The 22,165-nt window shown below is 38.9% G+C and overlaps 1 protein-coding gene across 3 annotated transcripts in view; it reads right to left on the reverse strand.

Annotated features, from left to right (window-relative positions):
- Window positions 1–19,240, reverse strand: part of LOC117396930 (target of rapamycin complex 2 subunit MAPKAP1) — a 78,953-nt gene extending 59,713 nt beyond the window's left edge. The window contains exons 1-5 of one of the 3 annotated variants that reach the window (XM_058986739.1): window positions 19,223–19,240; window positions 12,810–13,171; window positions 11,915–11,974; window positions 8,644–8,733; window positions 7,887–8,035 (exon numbers count right to left, since the gene is read on the reverse strand). In XM_058986739.1, the coding sequence (XP_058842722.1) occupies window positions 7,887–8,035; window positions 8,644–8,733; window positions 11,915–11,974; window positions 12,810–13,068 (558 nt within the window). In that variant the 5' untranslated portion in view covers window positions 13,069–13,171; window positions 19,223–19,240. The other 2 variants (XM_058986738.1, XM_058986740.1) reach the window with 2 other exon arrangements.
- Between the last annotated feature and the right edge of the window lie 2,925 nt (window positions 19,241–22,165).

Consider the following 22,165-nt stretch of genomic DNA (forward strand, 5'->3'; position numbering starts at 1 on the left):
GTCGTGCAGATTGTCATTTTTTTTTTTTTGGTGGTATTTTTATTGCACCGTAAAAATGTCATTGAAATGTCTGAAGTTTTAAAGTAAACTTTACAATGATTCAGAGGTTTAATACCGACTACATTTTTGTTCTTACAAAACAGATATTTGGCAATAAGAACATAAATCAAATCTTTTTGATGGCCTGAGTGGAGACAATGTGAAAGAAACAAAAAAAAAGAAAGAAAGAAAGAAAGCATTTCTCTGCTGTTTCCCCAGATTATCTAGAAAGCTTCTCCTTCTCCACAGTTTCCTGGAGTTCAGGTTCACAGCAAAGTGTAAACATGCTGACTTAACCTTCAGGTAAACTGATACAGCTACAGTGAATAACCACCAACACATCAAACACAGCAGCTAGCCTCACTGAAAACCAGCTCTGACATTGCCACCATGTAGGAACACTCTGAATGGAAAGAAAAGGAGGGGGGGAGAAACACACATCATTCCTGCTACATCTACTGCAAGCACTGCGTTAAAAACATTATCTGCAGCTCGCGCTGTGTCCCGTTCAGAGCTTCCCCAAGGAAAGGTATGACATCATTATTACGATGTGTTTATTTATTTTTTTGTTCCTATGTCACTTCTAAATTGTCTCAGCTTACTGCACAAAGCATGGCTACAGCATTTAAGCGTTCAGGTCTCAGATGTGGAAAGCCTTTCACTTAACCCAGCTCACCCAGGCTGCTCCTGCTTTTCCTTAACTGTCAAAGACACTCAACAGTACATATTATAATATATCTTTAATTATTAACTAAATTATCCTGTATAGAGGGGATTTTTTTTTTTAAATCAATTTAAGAAAAGGGACTGTTCTTGTGCCTTGTACACCTTGAAACCAGCAGAAAATAAAAGCACCATTACTCTTTCCAATCATGTTCTGTATTTTGCTTCGTTTGTTCAGCTAAAGTTTCCACTGTTTTCTACTGAATTAAAAAAAAAAAGTGTTCATTACATTTTTCAGACTATTAAAAAAAGGTCAAGTTGATCATATTACTGTAAATAAATATATCACAGAAAAAAAGAATTAGAAGTGAAGGAGAAAAAATAATAAAAAAAAACACACACACTTAAAAAGAGGAAAGCACAGACAGATTTGATGGAAAAGAGAAATGCAAGCGGTAAATAAAAATAAAATAAAAAAAATGAATCTATACATAAAAACACACGCACACACGCGCACACACACACAGGGCAGGTGCCACACTTACCACGTCTGAACAAATACATTCCAAGCAGCTCTTAAACACATGCAAGGATATTTATAATATGCCCTTTCCCCTCTGCAATTTAATGATATCTTTACATTAAAGAGAGTGCAGATGGTTAGCAGTAATAAGCAGGTAAAAGCACACTCAGATGGACGTGCTAGAACCCGATGTGTTCACTTCATGCAACTTTTGCGTTTGACACGCTGTGATTAATTTGTTCCAAGCACGGCTTCGGCTCCCGGCTCTGACAGTTTGAAATGCCGGGTTTCTTTATCCATATCTCTACTTGACACGCCTTAGCCCGCTGCTTTTGCTAGGGCCGCTGTTAATTTGTAATGAACTGGCTTTTCAGAGGGGGGGGACCTTCATTTTTAATTCTGTCACTGTCAGCTTCTTTGAGAAAATTACAAGTTTCCTTAAGTGCAGTTACTGCAAAAAAGACAGGCCTGATAAGAGGCCTGAGACAACGAGCTTTGTGTAACAGAACTCAGTGTTTCCAGAGATGTATTACCTTGCCTGTCATTAATTAAGAGGTGGAGGGGAGGGGGGGACACAGTTTGTCGGTCTACAAAGTCTCAGCGTATCATATGGTAGTAGTGAAGTAGGTATACCTGTCAGCTACAGGTTTAGAATAATAGTTTCCCCCGCAAAGGGCTATTATTATTATTATTATTATTATTTATTTCTTAGCAGACGCCCTTATCCAGGGCGACTTACAATCGTAAGCAAATACATTTCAAGTCACTGCAATTGAAACAAGCAGGCTGTGTCGCTTCTTTGGGTTTTTTCTTATTAAACATTGTAGGCAAAAGTGACCCCCTCCCTGTTTTCTTGGTACTGTTCGTAATTACAGAAGCAATCATTTAAATCACACCCCCCACTATTTAATAATTTAACAGTCCTGGATATTTTTCCCTCTTTTTTTATTTTTCCACCTTAAACTGCGTTAGTTTGGACTCGGATCTATTCTTCTGTTCCATTTGAACGCGCATCTTGACTCTACAATATATATATTTTTAGATATTTTTAAACAGTGCGTTGTTCTTAGATTATTATCACTCTTTCTGCATGAAGTCATTTTAAAGGAATACTAAAAGTATGCTGTTTAAACAGTTTCAGTGCCGGCTGTTTTGAGTCGAGTTATCTGTCCCCTAATAGAAGACCAGCACTGAGGTGTGCACGGTAGAGTTATTCAAATAAGCAAATGAAAGAGAGAAAATAAATAAATAAATAAATAAAAATAGTGCATTCATTGGAAGTCAATTTCAAAACATAACTTTGGGGCGTTATGCACCTCCTTCATCATATATGGTTAATTCAACCAACATACTGTACGAATTACAGTAGAGAAAATGTAAAAACCATTCAAAAGGCTAACAATTAATCTGGGTCGTTACACAGCACCTCTCTAAAGACATAATTAATAAGAATCATTTCAGTAAGTGAGGGCTGTTTTAAATGTGTCGAGGATTTAAAAACCCCACAGATTACCGAGTCTATAGCTTCCACCTCAGTTCATTCCCTTGAATAACCCACAGAGATACGCATGTCCAAGACCAGGATCTGTAACATCTGAAATTCAAATACCGTAGTATCCTTTGGTACTGTCTGTGGAACTGTGTAATTAAAAATCCTTTATTGTATTTAGCTGAGTCCTTCCAAAGAGATTGCATCCTGAATGTGGCAAGATTCATTTTCCCTTCACAATTATCTGTTCTCAATCACTGTTAATGTTAACTTCATCCACATATAGGAGACTTGAAAAAGAGTTATCGGTGCCTTTAATGGAATAGCAAGAGTGGAACCCCTACGTCCTTTCCCATCGAAAACGGTTCTTCATTTCCAAGTTGCTCAGTTTTATTAAAGCTCATTACCATTTCTCTTTTAATAAGTGCTCTTTAAAGTCATTACCTGCAGTGAAGTTACACACCGAGCTATTAAAAGGTTACTATAACGTGAATAATGGCCTCCCGATATACTCAAGTTAATTACTATTGGAAACTGGTTCTCGTTTAATTTAATGCTGAACCTTTAATGAAGGAAGGATCTGCCAGAGTAGCAACATTGACACACAAAAAAAAATGTATTCATGGGCAACAGTCCTATTTATGTCGACGACTTTTTCAAAGTGACAATCCCGGTGTCTCCTCCTCCTGAAAACCCGCTTTTCAAGAACGTCTTTTTCTTTGCATAGCAAAGCTGGATGTGCAGAGCACGACTGTAAGGTGTACTGCAGTTATCAGCCATAGTATTCCTTTGTGTCTGCAATCACCCAGAAAGGTCTATGATGTATATGTATATGTATATAAACAAACTTGCAAGAATAAGACTTAACCTTTCTGAATTACACAATCTCAAATAGTCAGATGTTAATTTATTAGGGGCGAGTGGTGTTTTTTCCCCCTAATCTTCGGAGTAGACGGTGTTGTGGTTAAAAACCTTTTTAATAACGTATTGGCATTAGGGGTGACAGATTCCGTTTAATACCCTAAACGTTTAACCTTTAGCATTAAACACATTTAAATGTTTACCCGTGAACATAGCAGGAATGTTTGTTACCAATGAGAAAAGGCATCATGCATTTTTAAATTTTAAATGTATTTACGTAGAAGAAAGTTAGTTTACAGTACTTAATTGTATTTGCAAAAGACTGTGAATAAACATAAAAATCGGCTTACATTGTACACTTATTGCTATGTAAATACTAAGGTGTTTTTTCTGTTGGTTTTTTTAACGATAAACAATTAACACTTGGCTAATATTTAAATGTTTAAACTCTAAACAATTCGCACACCTGATTAAAATTTAGAAACAGCTTCCTAAAAACACACACCCTTAACACTACTTTAAAATAAAGAAATATAAACATTGGTAGTGGCAACAGAAGTAGTCATCGTACCGTCTTCATGTTGACAAAACAGCAGCTCTTACCAAATGCTTTTAAAAGTAGTTTAAAAAATAACAACAATGCAAAGTAAATGCCGTTTAACTATTCCTGGTGTAACTGTACAGTACCTTGCATTGTTTTAAATGGATTAAAAAAAAAAAAAAAAAAAAAAACGAGTGAAGTTTTAAGTCAGCAACTGCTGCGCACATAAATCTTAAATCTAGTTTAATTCGATCTGGTTCTTGCATCGGACTTGGGTGCGCCACAATTTGATTACCACAACCGTACTTTTTAACTGCTGTCAGAAACGACAGAGCCTTCTGTAAACATCTGCCAGAGCACATGCCTGCTTCCTGTAACACCAGCCTTAAATCAAAGCGCCGCAATGAATCTCTATCTGACACTAATACTTTTTAAACGTCATGCACACAATTAAAATGAATTGCAACTAAATCCTACAGAACAAAATCACGTTAAGCTGTTGTCTTCCAACTTATGCTTTGCCACAGACCAAATGTTTCAGTTTACCGTTCCGCGGAGTCTCCAGAAAATAAAAGCACAGTGCTGTACAAAACACAAATCAGCGAGTTTAATCACAACCAGATAAGCGGCTCTTAGATGTATGTAGATGTGATATGCAGGCAGCCATGACGTACAGGCACAAGCACTGTAGCCCTGTTTCAGCTGACAGGCCTTCTATGCATTATATCTGTGCAGAAAATTATGAGCAGAATAGTTCTAGTGATCTTTGCACTAGAAAGATAGCATGCTGTATATCCCACAAAATGTCATGTTGAATTCCATTCCACTGTGCACTATTAGGGGTGCTCTAGTTTATGTTCGAAAAGCCAATGTACCTACAATCTCAGTAATCCACCGTTTCCTCGTACAAGAAAACAGCACACAACCTTCAGGATTTACTGCGCTTTTCCCCCGCCCCCCCACCTTGTTCTGAGTTTGCTTTCTCATCTCTGGGTCTGAAGGGTTCCCGGCTGCTTTTAAAACAGAAACGGTCCCTGAAAGAGGTGTTAAATCCTTCTGGAAAACACCTAGCAAATAAAGCAAAGACCCTCGAGGAACAAGAGTCATGCAAACAGACAGGCTGGAGAAAAAGTGCCAAGATGAGCCCCACTCACTCACAGCTTCAAAAGCTGTACCTGGAACCTCAAGTAGCAACACACTTTTAATGCTTTCTGACGTCGGCACACAGCTCCGAAGTGACAGCCCTTGAAGCCATGGAGAGACGTTTTTTTTATTTTTTTTTATTTACAGTATTTCCTTACCGGATAAAACCTTATAATGCAATCTGCCGGTCGCTGCACAGGCACAACACCAGGGCACGACTCCACGCAGTCTGCAGCATTCTGATACACAGAGCACTCCCGTAAACACAGCAATAAAACACACAACTGCCTGTTAAAAGCACACACGTCCACACTCCGACCACGTCTCACCCGAGTTACCAGTGGAGAAGAGCTTTATTTATTTTTACATCAATAGACAAATTCTTGGCTATCTTGTTATTTTATGAAGATAAGCCCACCCGCACACTGATGCATTTTGCGATCAGCAACATACATCATTTTTGAGATTTAGGGTGACGAAACTGTATGCTTAAAAAAAAACAAAAAAACACAACTTTTACAACCTTTTACAATTATTTTCTAATATGTTTAAATCTGACCTTTGTAAACCTATTCCCATTTTGTAACGCTACTGTGTCAAATGCAGAACATTAACCTAGTTTTAATTGTCTGTTAGATGTACACCATAAAGGCGATACTATGAAGACTATGACTACTTCTATTGCTCCTACCAACGCTGCTTCGTTTGAGGAATCTTATTCTGAGCAAAGCACCACCACGGAAACAAAGACCACGACGTGCCACAGATGGGAAACATCTTCAATTATTCCAGCTCTCATAAAAGATATCCCAAAGATTCATATGCTTGAAACACATTCATCCTCATATTACACAATCATGTCATCTTAAACAAGAGCCATCTGCAGGCAGCGTAGCTAAGGCACGAGGCGTCCCAGAATGCAGTTGAAGGCGATGAACCACTAAGCGTTAATTGCCACAGCATTCATATTAATTTCGACTGCGGGGTCTGGCATTGCAGAATATTTCCCCAGATAACATTTAAAAACAAAGTTTAATTTAAAAAGGAACTGCTTCTATCAACACTTATGAAAATTAACAGCAAAGCAATTAGCACTCCTTAAAAAAAAAAAAAAAAAAAATGCCCTCACCCACCAATCTCCTTCATTCTGCTGTAGCCCCCTCATTAAAACTGGTTCTAAAACTCTCATACACTAGCACACATTTTCTCGGTCATGTTGTGCCTGCCAGAACAGCCATGTCATCAGTATATCTCTTGCCCTCTGGGTACAAGCAGCTGATTGAGAGAGTACAGAGTGCCTTCTCTTTTCCTCTCTATTGCTGGGACCTACACTTCTAAGAGTCAGACAGCAGCTTCACATGGAGATGCTGATGGGTCGATGTCAGGTTTATGCTCCTCATTTTAACACAGAGAAGGTAATTATCGGGAACAAAGCGAACTGGCCTGGCCAGCTACAACACACTGTAAAGGTCAGGCCACGGGCTAAGAAGCAATCAGCAGCATGCAGAATTCCATTTCCGCGACTGTATTGAATCTGGACAGAGAACAGTACTTGATACCTGTTGCAGTAGGTCTTTTATTGAACCGTATTTTACTATTTTAAGATTACAGGAAAGAGAAAACAGGGTAAAATCAAATTGATCTGAACAACGTCAGGTCTAAATACTGCCACTGTTCAAATATGCACTGCAATTAGGACCATACTTATTATGTAAATCAACCGAAGATACTCAAATACATTGTCAGACATTCAGTAATTAGATGCTCCCCCCATTTACATCAATTCAATAGACCGCAATGTCTATTCATTCATTTTGTACATGTTTCAATGTAGACAGACAGCGTTACTTCTTGCATTATTCTTTTTGACTGTTATTATTTTATTGTGCCTATGTGTTATGAAGATAGAAACGTGACAGTCTATTCACAGAGCTGAATCGTGCCGTTTAAAAACACATTTATACACAAAAGAAACAGATGTCGTCTTATTTTCAGAAGCTGGAGCAAGTGCGCTAATGATGACAAATGCACAGCTGGTTGAATAAATGCTTCGTATGGCAAATCAGAAAATGTTCATGTGACAAAATACATTGAAATTTAAAAATAACTTATGTGGAGCGGAGCCTAAAAAAAAACGACACACACAATATCAAAAACTTTTTGCAAGTCATTTTGGTCACAGCAACTGGAAAACATTACAGTACAGCACTGTGCCTGTTAGGGTATTTGCAGAAAACTAAGAGTGCCAGAAGGAAGACGAGGTGAATGCAGGGCTCCTATGAGGACCGTCTCTATTCTTACCAAGGAACGAAGTGTTTCCTTACAGCTAAACCCTTTTAATATCACTTCATACGGGCAGAATGGTGACAGATGTACCACTGATAAACGTGATTGTTGTCAAGCAATGTGGGATACAACCCTAGTGATATTATCAGTTGTATTCTGGCATTCGGGACGTTTCAACGTGGCGCTAGTAAGGAGAGATATTCAGCAGGGAGCGTGCTGTGCTGTGCTGTGCTGTGCTGTGCTGTGCTGTGCTGTGCTGTGTTGTGTTTTGCACATACCCTAGAGCACAGAGGCTCCAGCCAGGCTGTGACAGCGTGTCTGCTTCTCTCCGTTTCACCCACCTTGCCGTCGAATTTGGAATACTCATTGAAAGGGTTGTTGAGCTGCTGTGGGCACTGTTCCAGACGCAGTGACAGCGTTGACTGCTTCCCGTAGCTCGCTGGCCTGTCCTTGAAGTCCTTCTTCTCAAACAGCGTGCCCAAGTCCTCTACTGCAGAGCAGATCAAAACAGGAAAAAACCTCTTAAGTGACCAAAAACACAGAAAAGACGGCCAGGTATTGTACGTGGCTCTTCGCTAGTTTTCCTCTTTTGATTTTCAATCTTCAGTATTAATTGTGATTATTGTTCTAGAAGTGCTAAAAATGTCACAATGTATCTGTTGAATTAATTGTGGATTGGATTTGGTTCTGGTGTACTCACAGTGATGACAGACAGTGCTGGGCAAGCTTCTTGTTGTAATAGCTTATGGTGGTATTTCATAATCTCAGAACTTCGGAACAACAATCCAAAATTACTAAACCAAGTTGGATAAATTGGCTGTTGTTGAGGGACAAAAGGGCTTCTGGGGGAACATTTTATAAATATTTATTTCCTAGTGTTTGTTATATTTACCTTTTCAAGAATGTTTGGCATTTGGAGACCAGTTTATTTATTTTATTTTACTTTTGTAATGAGAAATCCACATGTCTTGTTCTGTGTTGCCAAACATGAGCCCTGCATCTCTCAGCTCCTTTTGGGGAGTTTCCAGAATAAATCAAAACTAACACTTTGAAACCAAAGCAAAAGCAAACACAGCAGACAAGGAGTAAAACACATACCTGATTGTGAAGTGTTCCTTTCCTTCCACTGAATGTTTTTACATTTGATCTGGTTCTGCCTCTCTTTTCTAAGCCTTTCGAGTCTTTGAGCTGCAAAAAAAAGAAAAAGACTGATCATAGGAAGTCCACGCGCACTAGCGTAGCCTGTACCTATCCCGCTGCATAGTTCACATTCAGACTCAGTTTGTCTTCAGACTAACATCCAGATGACGGTTACCTTACTGGATCATTGTAAACAACATATTGCAGAGTGCGATGTCTGCGGGGAATAGCACAGTACTGGGGGGGATTTCACACACTTTGGTTTCTATTTTCTGACATCCTTCCCCGTCGACATCGCAAGGATTCTTCAGAGCAGCGAACAGCAAGCTTGGTCGCCTGTCTCTGTTCAGCGAGACCTCAGAAAACACTCATTCATTCATTGATGCCTCTGAAGAATCTACTGTAGTGACACAGCAGGCAGGAAGGTCAGAGCAGCTGGTCACCCTGCTCTTCTGCAGCGTGTGCCACGCAGACGTCAGAAACAAGGGGCAAATATCAGCATGTTAAGACACAGATTTAAACCCTTAAAAAAAAAAGAATCGGGTTGAGTTACTCGTCACATACAGTAGCGTGCAAATTTATCAGAACCTCAAGATTCGTCATTTATATCCTTTATATACCTACTTGCATGAAAACCTTTGGGTGTGAGAATTTCAATTTTTCGGTCGGACAGTTACTTTTTATTCAGATTCACCCTTTCCCACTCACACACTGTTACCTCATTTAAACCTGCATTTTTGGGGGTTTGGTGGAATGGGATGATAGCAGTGAACTAATTGACAATCCCTGACCATATTGTGGTGGTGACTTACAGTAACGGCATGTCTGGACTAGCTGATTTGGCAGGGAATGCCCGCATGTTACCTTTTGATTCCGAAACCCACCACTTCCATGCCATATGACACGAAACACAGTACCCAAAGACTTTCAGACTTCTAAACAATAAAACAGGAAGAAAAAGTGATGTCTACACAAATATGCCTGCCCCCCCCCTTTTCTTGATCATGATTTACTATTGACATTAAAAATCATAAACCATTTGTAGATCTATCATAAAGATAATATTAACACAGGGGAGAATATTAAAATGTAAACCTCCCTGTGATGAATAGGATGTTTCGATGTGTAAATCATTATTAATGGTCCTAGAGAAATGCTAATGCACAAGTGACTCAAATTAATTTTCAGATAGAGAAATAAATAATAAAAAAATGCAACTTTATGGAAATGGTTTTAAAAGAAAGGGGAAACTAATCTTTCAGTGGAATCGCTTTTTAAATAATGTAAAAAGTAAATAAATAAATTAAAATAAATAAATACACACACAAAATCTTAACCCACCAAGTGTCATATCATTTTTTCATAATTAATAATAACGTTTCAGGTTTTCTAATGGAACTCATTTGAAAACCACAGCAAGGAGATACGAGTATAAGGGCTATTCTAGGGGTGTATACAGAAGCTTTGATGTGTACACAGTTTGGGGTAAATGGGCTCACATTATTTGTAATCTGCTAATCAAGCTGCATCCCTGGCAATGTATTAAATATACAAGCTGCATCTCCCTGTTGCAAGTCTCCCACTGTGAAAAACAGCAGAGAAAAGGGTTCATCTTATTCTCACTAAATGGGTCTTACTCTTAGCCAGTCTTTGAAGACTTAAGGACTGAAAGCAACTCAACAGGTTTCTGATTTATAGATTATGCTGCAGATTACTTGATTTGATAAAGTACTACAACCTACCAGAAACATAATACATGACAAATTGTTTTGTCAACAATTTATGATACTATTTATCAGCTGACCATCGCGGTAATCTGAATTACTGTGTCACATCTGGCATTATGTCAATAGAGCCGCTCTAAAATATCGAAACCAGAGACATTCAGGATACAGTGATTAGCAGCCAAGTAAGATGACCTTTGCATGAAATATATTCGCGCAAGAGTCACTCCTGGAAACTTTAATCATCAGAAAAGTGGTCGTAAAAAATGCGTTCTGTTAAACTTCAGGGGTCAAGAACAGAGCATGGAAAACATTCAAGATCCCATAGCCTGATAATCACATGGTATTGGATTGCTTGCTTGTTTTCTTTAGTAGCTTTTGAAGTGCTGAATATCTGCAAAGAATATATATATATATATATATATATATATATATATATATATATATATATATATATATATACACACACACACATACATATACATATATATATATATATATTTATTTATTTACACAGATGTTATTTATTTTTAAACTGGATACCATACTCTGTTTGCAAAAAAAAAAAATGTTAGGGAAATTAAAAGTTTTGCAACATTATATTATTCACTCGTTGATGGCATTAAATACAGCATAGACAATAGTTTATGTTTTTGTAAGAAATCCACATTACAACGCAAACAGTCTAGAAGCCTCTTAAGAATTGTAGTGCATCACATCGACTCATTGACAGCAAAATGAACCGACCCGAATTGCAGTATCCCAACTCTTTTCCTGCACAGCTGCAGACCAGAGGTGTCTCTGCGGACCCTACAGTACACATGTATCATTGATCACAGTTAAGGCTGTATTTTTTCACGGTTGTCAAGATTTCCGTGAAATGTACCCATTGCAGTAAAATATTCAATTTTTGAAAGAATAGTGTAATATATATATATATATATATAAATAAAATCACACAGCTAACATTTGCCTAATCGACGCACTACCAGTTACACTGCATTTAGGAACCAGGCAGCTGGTTTAGTTTGCTTCCGGTAAATGATTGAACACACACTGCATAGAGCTGCACGATTTCTTTCAAATGTCTTCAATGGAAAAGACACCAGCTGCATCAAAGACAGGACATATTTCTGCTAAAGATCGCTTTGTCCAGTACAAGGAGAGGACAGTTCACATGTCTGTTGTTATTTTTACATTTATTCTTGTGTTTTTTTTAGTTTTTGCTAATTCACTGATCGTGAAAATAGAATGCCTTTAAAAGGTGGACATAAAAAGAAAAAAAAAATTCAATTTAGCATCTACTGTTTTTCAGGTAAGCATTTAAATATTTAGGAACATTTGTTGTACAATAACTCTAGAGAAAATGATTTTTTGAATGCGACAACGCAATTTTGTCCTGCTTTGATAAACATTACTTTTAAAATCGTGAAACATCTTGACATACCTATTGTTAGACCGTGAAAAAAGTCCAGCCCTACTCACAGTGTACAATACCAGCGTACCTCTCACCCACCCCTCAGGCTTGAGGACCGTCCCTGATCTTTCAGCTCTGTCTTGACATCCTGGAGAGACAATCACTGCATTTTGCATTTCTCAAACAATTGTGAAAAAGACTATTTATTGATTGCTGCAGAACAGCCAAGAAACCGGACACCAGAGGAAGAAAAAAACCTACGCTGCCAACCACTATGCACCAAACTGAAACCCTGTTCACCCTGTGCAACCCTTTCTGAAGGAGCACCTTTTTTAAACGTCCCACCACGGCTTGAAACTCAGTTAAGTATATTTTTGAAATAATCAAGAGCTAGGAGTCTGACGTTAAATCAACTGTTCCTCCCTTATAGCTGCATGAACAACTCCTGTTAGTAAACCGATAGACTCGGGTGCAACTTATTCGTGCTGTGATAAGTGTGATCAGTTGACAGCAGGTTTACTGTGCCGGTGGCCCGATTCAGCAAACTCGCCGGCACCTGGTCATTCCAATAATGTACCTAAACCAGAGGTTCTCAGACACAGGACTGGGTGCAGGGCAAGGGACAGTTTCAAACCCTGAGACTTCATTTGTCAGCTTTATTTATTTATTTATTTTTGTTTCTGTCAGCCTGGAGGTTTATCGTCATCATTTGAAATGTGCACAAATGGTTTCCAGTGTGCATAAAGAGTACTGCAGAAGACGAGAACCAGTAAAGCCAATTGTAGCCTTTTCTAGGGATGAAAGGGTTCAATCAATACTAATACAGTGCGTAAAAAAGTGCCAAAAACAAATCAACCTAAAAAGTACCCCTTTGCTAATGATCCCGTCACCCACAGAGTGCATCAGCAAGCGAACACCCCCCGAAAGCAGTGAGAGGTGCTATGCAGATTCAGGAGACACAGGGAGCGTGAACGTCAAGTTACCCGTGTTTGATCGCCTGCGGATCCCGAAGTCCCAGCTTGAGGTAATGTCGACGGACTGGGAGAGGTCGCAGCCCTGAGGGTCCCCGCCCTCGCCCTGCGTTTCTGAGCCGGCGCTGCCCGTCACCGAGGAAGGCAGGCGCTTCTCCAGGTCCACGTCGTGGTCGATCAGCACCATCTCGCACATGCCCGTGTCGTCGCTCGTGACGTGCGACTGCCGGATGTGGGCCAGGATGATGGCCGGGTTGTCCAGAAAGGCCATTCTCTCAATCAATCAGCTGCTGCTGCTGCTGCTGCTGCTGCTGCTGCTTCTTCTCTGCGCCTGGGTTATTTTCTCTTCTCCATTTTGTACAATGCGTGCCCTCCTGCATAAAACGGCAAAGGTAAAAGCTTTAATGAGGTTTTGCTGAATCTTTTAACTTCTGCCACCTCCTTTCGACGTACCTAAAAAGTAGAACAGTTCATTAAAATAATAAGCAAGTGGATTCAGAGATCACGTTTTTTAATACAATTTCTTGACCAGTTATCTAGATAAATTAAAAAACAGTACATGCGACTAACACAGTGCTTCCACTATTGTACATCTTTGTCGCTGGGGATCTTAGATAAGAGTTTAGATGAGATTTTTCTTATCTAAACTTATGCTTCCCTGACTATTAACAGAATTAGTCAAAGATTACCTTTGCTTTGAATCACACCATTCTTTTTTTTATTTATTTTGTATTTTACACATAGACCTGCATGGATTTGATGGTACCTTGTCCTTCTCATTGAAATTAAACTGTGAACATTTTGAGGAGCTCCATTAATAACAAACAGGTAAAGCGAACATTTCTCCGAAGATTTCTTTCTTTCTTTCTTTCTTTCTAACACAGGAAATGCTGACAATCACTCAGGTCTGAAGCTTCTCATTGCACCAAGGCCAGCAGCCTGTGATTAATTTGCAGTCACTGCAACATCTGGAGGACAGGCAGCACCTTCTGGGAGAAGAACTTACAAACACTGCCCCCCCTCCCCCCCTCATCCCACCACAACCCCTTCCCAGGCTTTCACAAGATGTTTATGTACGTTTGGAAAGCACTATTACTTTACACTTTGAAATCCTCTGGTATTTAAAAAAAATAAATCCAATGCACCTGGAGGCTTATCCTTATTTAAGCCTGACAGATGGGACTCCTCTTTCTCCCAACATCAACGCATGCAGTTTCCCCAATCAAAGAGTGCTGCAAGACTCGCGCCTTCTCTATTAAAAATGGTCACAACGTAATTAGAAATCATACATGGGACCCTGTGCATGCTTTTCCATACGTTCTCAAGTGATGAAGACTCCTTCCAAATCAGTTCACATGGAAAAATAGCCAAAGCGACAGATAATACTGATTTTTAACACAGCTATATACAAATAAAATTTGATATATATATAGTTTCTCACTTTTATTACCACTCTTCTGTGATATACCTCAGAGATGGAAATAAGACCTCTATTGTGTAGCAGTTTCTACCAATCTAGGTTTTAAAATGAGCTTGATTAGCCGCAGTGTATAGGTAACAAGCTCAGGTGTGTCTTATTAAACTCCTAGTGAAACCAGGAATGGATCAAACTGCTATGCAACAGAGGTCTTATTTCCATCCCTGCCCATGTCACTCGCACAGCAGCATAGCATAGTTAACTGGGACGTGAATGGGGTTACAATAACCCAGACTCCCTTTTACAGTTACATAGGCCAGTCCAGATACTCAATCTCTCTCCCCACCCCCCCCACACACTAAATCACTCTCCCTGCTCTCGGACACGAAGGGAGTCACAGCTCAGAACCTGTTAAAACAAGCTACCCACTGAAGGGTCCTTTAAAAAAAAAAAAAAAGGAAAGTATGTCTACAAACTCCCAATCAAAAATGATTGCTGCCCCATCAATGTGTCATATAAATGTCGGCATGCTAATTGTGCATTTAGAACATTGCTAATGGTCTGTTAATTTACCTCCCACGCTATTATTGTACTTGAAATGACTTAATGTCTGCCGGGAGAGTTAACAACATGCTCTAACAGATGCAGGACTTTTACATTTTGCCTGGGTGTATTCGGACTTGAAGCAGCAGCTATTAGAGTGGCACACTAACGCTACACCAAGTCCAGCTTGTGTTTATTTTTACCTCGCGGCCGCAAGGATTTACCACCATGTATCCTTCAATAGAAATTGAACGCAACTGAAATACCAGAAGCAACGGGTTTCTTTCAAGCCAAATGTTATCATATAATGATGACAGGCCACAGAGAGAAAAACATATTGGCCCTAACTTGGTTAGAATCTCCAGGATGCTTCAGCTCATTTCCTCAAGTCTTCATCGGAAACAGGAGATAGTCCCCGTCTCGCAAAACATCAGAGTCGCCAAACCTCACACAGGATGTATCACAGACAGTGCAATGCAAGAGCATGTCTGCGATGTTACTGTGCATTCCTTACCTGCAAATATCAGTCCAGAAGTGTGTTAATACTGATTATAGAATTTACTCTCCCCCTCCCCGATCCACCCATCCTTCCAAAATACAGTCAAACGTGTTTGACCACTCAAGGGACCGTAAAGTAGTTTTGTTTTTTTACAGTATAAATAACTTACATGAGAAGAATATACTGCACAAGAGTTAACAGAGTGGTCAGCATAGACACTATAGTACAGGCTGTCTTTAATACTGTGTTTAATAGAGTGGTCAGTATAGACACTATAGTACAGGCTGTCTTTAATACTGTTTTTAATAGAGTGGTCAGCATAGACACTATAGTACAGGCTGTCTTTAATACTTTGTTTAATAGAGTGGTCAGTATAGACACTATAGTACAGGCTGTCTTTAATACTGTTTTTAATAGAGTGGTCAGTATAGACACTATAGTACAGGCTGTCTTTAATACTGTTTTTAATAGAGTGGTCAGTATAGACACTATAGTACAGGCTGTCTTTAATACTGTTCCCCCACCCCCACCCCCCACGTACTGTACTGTATTCCAACAATAACAGTAAATAACAGTGTAAATAATTGTGACAGGCGTCTGTAGCTGCAAAGATTTAAGGAGTACCCTAGCATCCCCATTGACGGGTAATCTAGAGGACCTCAGAGGAAATAACCACCAGATACACGCTGCTAATAAAACAGAAAAAAAACACTTGCAAGTGTCAAAACCCTTACTGCAACCCCCACTGAAACTGCTGCTAAAGCATGCTCCTGACGTTTGAACGACAATCAGTGTTGACAAAACAGCTTTCATAATAGCCATCCAGAGCCACTGCGATCAAGAGAATAAATGGCTCCTATCTATGTATCTATTTTATAATGCATACAGTAGAGCGTTTATAAAAAAAAATAAAAAGCTATCCTCTATATTTTTTTTTAAATATAGATCTACAACTTGATAATGTAATGCATGACCTCCAACTGCTGCATGTAGTCGCAAGACCAGAGCATTCCATTTTTGGCTTACAGGTTGGCATGGTGGCAAGCAGGCCTTTAAAAAGGGAGAGGAACTTTGTATCCCTAGGGCTAGAAAAAAAAAATCAAAGCATTTGTTTTTAACTTTGTTCTTTCTCAGTAATGAAGAACAGAGATTTGATCTACTGTCTATTGGTATCATGATCAATGTTGGGACGTTTGGGAAACTGATCCCGGAGGTAGCACCCAGTAATGGAAATAATTGCATTATTAAACAGTTGGTGTGCGATATTAGCGACATGATCCGATATTACAAGTTCCCATTGTTATCATCAGCCTAGCCTCCTAGGGGCTCTGTCTCTCTCTCTCTCTCTCTCTCTCTCTCTCTCTCTAAGGAAGGGTGTTAGGAAAATGCACTGAAACTTCATGACTTTAAACATAAATTCAAGCCGTGATGCCTGTGCAAAGCATTCTATCAGTACAGACGAATGCTAATCTCTCCTAATTAACAAGCTAATTAGGTAATTACGGCTTTGCAGAGGGATGCCTAAATAAAATATGACAACACAGTCATTGCTTTATTTGACACCTGTGGGTCTTTTCAGCTGTCACTGCAAAAAGTGCAATATCAATTTACACAGCTGACAAAGTGTTGTCTTTTCCCATTTCAGCATAGTATGGAAGTACTTGACAGTCTGAGCTGGCTTCAAAGACTTCACTTTATTAGTAGTGATGGGGGAAAAAAATAAAGAAAAAAATAAAGAGAAAATAACTTTCAGCTTTAGTGTTTGATTTCTTCATAGATGCTGGATTTCATTTTACATCAGACACGTGTCTTTAGTTTGAGAACTTGAGATCCCTCGTTCTAAATAAAGCAGAGAACGCTGGAAAAGATGCACTTACTGCATTATAAAAACTACATCTTAAAAAAAAAAACATAAAAAACTACAAAGGCTGTTTCACTGACAGCTCATGCTAGTTTCAACTAAAATTAAATACAAAACTAGAATCAGGTCACTTCATATTTATGTTAAAAAAAAAACCCATATAATCCCTACCATATGCATTCAAAAAAAGGAGATTTTTATTGAATACAAGTTCAAAGCACTGATTTATTTATTTTTTATTTTTGGTTGAGGCGCTAGGACAGAAATGTGTGCTTTCACAATAGTCGGTCATGTTTAAGTACTTGAGCTCAAACATGTTTTAGCGGGGTACTGCAATGCGCTTAGACTACTGTTACAGAAGTGGATCAGAATTATTATTTGTCAGTATGCGACAGAGTATAATAGCTTTACCGTTTAACCATTTTTAGAAGTGCCCTAAAAGTTTGAGGGGTCTTCAAGGATGAAAATCAGACCCCTATTGCATATCAATTTCATGCATTCCAGGTTTTACTACTTGATTATCCACAGTGCCTGGGTAACACAGCTGTGTCTTATTAAACTCATAGTAAAACCAGGAATGGACCAAACTGCTATGCAACAGGAGCCTTATCTCCATCCCTGGAAGTCTCGAAGGGAAACAAGACTCATCAAGCTTTTAATAGGCGGCTGTGGACAGACGTCTATCTGACATAAACTGTTAAGTAAACCTCTATCTATCTTGTGAAGGTCTGTGCATTGAGCAGCAGAGCTGGTTTTAATTAAATTTCTCCATAAGGCTGTGCAAGCCGTGCCCATTGCATTCGGAACCATCTTAAAACACAGCAGATGAAAATAAAACACGTAGACAGTTACTATTTCAGCTCCAAGATCTTAAGAGTGAACGACACCAAGTTAGAGTGCTTTTTCCAGTCCTATGCATGTGTCTTAACACCAGGTACATTACACAGTGCCAACTTGAAACCAAGCAAAACAGTGGAATTCTGTCAATCAGACAAACAACTGTAGTCTGTTCAATGGAAACGACCCTCACAGGAAGTAATTCGTCCGGACAGGTGTGTGCTTTGTTTTAGTGACTCGTCAGCAGCACAGTTCAATTCCTTTAGCGACAGATCAGGCTACATGCTCAATACAAAAACAATTCATTTGCGGTTAGAGAAGCGAGTTGAAAAACCCTGACCTGTCTTTAAAGGGCCCCGGGATGATGGGGGCCACTTGGCAATACTACTTGATATCATTAATATCAATTCAGTACGGTCCGACTTGTCATCACTGTGTCTCTTTCTTTGCTCGTACAATCCTACCATAACGCTTTCAGTTTAGTTCCATCGTTTCCGTAAACAGCATATTATTATACCCCGCAAAAGGTCCTCTCTCTCTGGTTTCGATCAGTGTAGGTCACACAGCCCTGTCCAAAATGATGCGCATCATCAGCGAGTCAGTTTTACCCGCACCATCATCGTCTTCTTATTTACCCTTGAAACGGAAGCTTTTACAGGAACGATTAATAAAGGGAGTTAGTAGTGATACACTTGCCTGCATCGTGTTGAAACAGTTTTATAAGGGCCCAGATAAGGAGCAGCAAACACACAGCTTAACATTAACCAGAATACAATAAAGCGTATTCCTGAAATTGGCAGACAAGCATTTGTTTAAAAATTGATAACAGGTTTACGTTTTTTTCTTTACATTCGTGGCATTAGTACATTATTACATTATGCACGTTGCACATTAAAACTGTACGCATTGATTAAAGAAACTGGTAAAAAAGAGAAGATCCCGATATAATATACATTGACTTAAGGACATCTGAATGTGCTACATACCCCTCATAAAATTGATGTACAGTTAGACCCTAGACAGTAGAAAGGCCTTGCTCTAGTGTAAAGGGTGCGTGTGTATGTGTGCCAGTTTCCTTATTATTTTGTTCCACATACCGTATCGCATGCCTTGTCCAAGGCAGGGAGCAAGCAGAGAGAGGGACACGGTATCAGCTGTGCATATCCCCGACACAACAATTTATTTGCACTACCAGTTTAGCTGTTAAACTCCATAAAAAAACCTATTTCCTCTTTTTCGGTCTATCTGCACCTCTCTCATTGGCTTACCTTGACAGCGGAAGTGGAAGGCCACAGCTGTGACAGGTACGCGATGCGGCCAATAGTAAGCGCACAATTCTTTGATTGGCAGCCAGTGGATGGGGGGAGAGTATTTAGATTGACACTAGAGCGGACCAATGGAAAAAGCCATCGTGCATTCTGAAGGCGGGTGCTGTGTGTTTGAGGGGAGTGGACTATCGGAACAGAATGCAGTAGAAAGTCATTGAGCGACGCTTTCCTAGGCGGACCAATCGCAATGTTTGTTTTATTTGGTGGGGTGATGAAAAGTTGCTACCGTAGTTACTTGGTTTCACTTTCTTCAATAGTAAATTATTTTTTTTTGCGTTGCGTTTCACAGTTTTATGATGAAATACTATATGTTGATGCACTTTCAACTAATGAAACGCGCACTGATGAAACCACACAGAAAAACAGTACAGTGTTTTTATTTACAACAGGATAGAAAACTCAAAAATACCGAAACGCAGGGCAACAGTTAATTAGGTTATTTATTTCTCAGACATTAAGTTTGAAAAGAAAAAAGAAAAAAACATACTACTAGACCATGATTTGTAGCCATGGTAGTGTGTGCTTTCATTTTATTTTTAATTTTTAATTTAAGAAAATTGTTTTCATATAGTTTCATTCTTGATTTAGGAGTCATTCCTATGATGGAGCCAGCCCACAGAGAGAGCTAATTAATTCTGGTACTTATTGAAAATAATTTATTTTACATAAAGTGTAATGTATATCTATCTATCTATCTATCTATCTATCTATCATAGATAGATATTGTTGCAATATTCAACATTCTGTAAATTACTGCTATGAAATAGCTCATTTTATTATTATATTTTTCTTTCCAACTGCAGTCTCAAACAGCCAGTCTCATTAAAAGCAGAAGGCGGCGAAAACCAAATTAAGTGGCTCTTCCAGTCCCCCTGCGTGCCGCTCGCCCGCATACCTCTGCTACGCAATTTCAATTGAGTGTATTCCGCTGGTTTTGAAACATATTTCCAGATTAGTGATACAGTCAATCAATTAAGAAACAAACAACACGCAACCGTCCCAAGTGAGGGGAGGGTTATAAAGTATGAATCTGCATTGATGGTCTGATAAAAAAAAAATACATTAAAAAAACTCTCTTTCTCTCGTTGCCTGTGTTCGTGTAATGTGACAAATACAAGGAACGGAGAAATGCGTTATTCTTGCCCGGGCCAGGGGAACCTTGTAAAGACAAAAAATAGACTAATACATAGTCCAAACAACGTGCCACGCCGTTTAATCAATGTCTGAACAGTCGAATCAATATAAATCCCTAATATTTTAAGTGCGCTCGCATCTATGTATCTTGGTGAGTACGCAGCGTTTTAAAGATGAATTCACCTGCCATGTGTTGTTTACAGACATTCAGGTAAATTAGAAGCCACCAGGGTGAGCCGAGGGCTGTTTGACCTCCACAAAAGACCTGTATTGTTGTTCAGTGAATAACCAGAGGCAGAGCTGTGACATGCTTACAGCACCGATCGGGTTGTACTGAGTGCTGTTAAATACAGGGGCACAATATGTTTCCCACAAAAGCAGCAGATTGCCTTTAGTTTATAGTTGCTATAGTTAATCTTTAAACGCTTTACAGTTTTATTTTTGCACATAAATAAGTCTGTAAAGGTTTAAACTGTTACACTGTAAACTATACTAAGAATCTTAAACTAAACATTAAACCAAACATGCCCTGTCCGGTAAAGGCATTGCTTTTCGATTAAACGGTGTAGCCCAGTTTACACAAAAGGTTTAAATGTTGTATCTATTAAACGTATTGCAACCTCTTAGGTCAAGGGAAATGGGGGTGGGGCATTTAATGGACTTGCAAAAAAAAAATGTGTACTGCGTTTCTCTTAATAGATTTTATTTTTTCAACAAGATCTGATTCCATGCATATGTGATCATTTGCTATGTAATTATCAAATGCTACTTCCCGCGTAACAGTGTGTCATGATAGAGTGCCTGCAGGGTTTTGGAATCGATTCATGCACCACGATATGTGAATTGGTGCCGGCATTGTTTATATTCTCACTATACCGGTCTGTGCTTATATACTTGCAGAACTGCACCTGATTACTTTCAAAATATATATTTCGCCTAACATTTTTATTTTAATTAATTAAGTAAATTATTATTTTTTTGAAGACTTGAAACACCCCACTATTTATTGCTCATGATTAAAAGCTGTGATCATTTTATTTTTTATTTTACTGGAAATACAGGTAAGGATAACAAGCATCCCTGATTGTAACACAGTATATATCTTTTTTAAAATAAGTATTATTATTTTCTATCGCAATTCATCACAAATACAAACCGATTTTTTTTTTTTTTTTTTTTTTACTTTAGCGAAGTAACAAGTTTATTAATGTCTATTTTATTATATGCATTGCAAATTCTCAGGAAAAAAAAGGTTGTTTCTTTCAGTCTTGCTGCTCCTGTCCCCATAGTATATAACACAACAGCGCATGCATTTCAGTCACTTGTTACTATTGTTTTGCTTTAAGTAAACGTCTACTGTATACTGGCCGTCACCTGTAGCAATTTTTTTTTAAAAAAGCGGTGTTGCAAGGTCTCCGAAGTCAGGTTGCAAGCAGCAAGTCAATGCTTTCAAATTGAGTAGTTTACACACTTCGGAGGTTCCAGTTAAAACCACGGCTTTGAAAACTGTATTCTATTGCCACATATGCATTAGAATAACAACGCATTCAGTCATGCAAAAGATACAAATATATATTTTATATTCTTCTACAATGGAAGAGAGACGACTTTATAAGCTGAGAGAAAAAAGGGAACACCGAACACCGCGCTGCTTTCAACTCGCCTGCTGCCATAGCAACTACAGAGCAGAGCGGGGACCCAGTAGCGCCGCCCACCTGTGTGTGTGTCGCTGATGTCACCCGTGGCAAC

The sequence above is a fragment of the Acipenser ruthenus genome, chromosome 15 (assembly GCF_902713425.1).
Source record: "Acipenser ruthenus chromosome 15, fAciRut3.2 maternal haplotype, whole genome shotgun sequence".
Lineage (NCBI taxonomy): Eukaryota > Metazoa > Chordata > Actinopteri > Acipenseriformes > Acipenseridae > Acipenser > Acipenser ruthenus.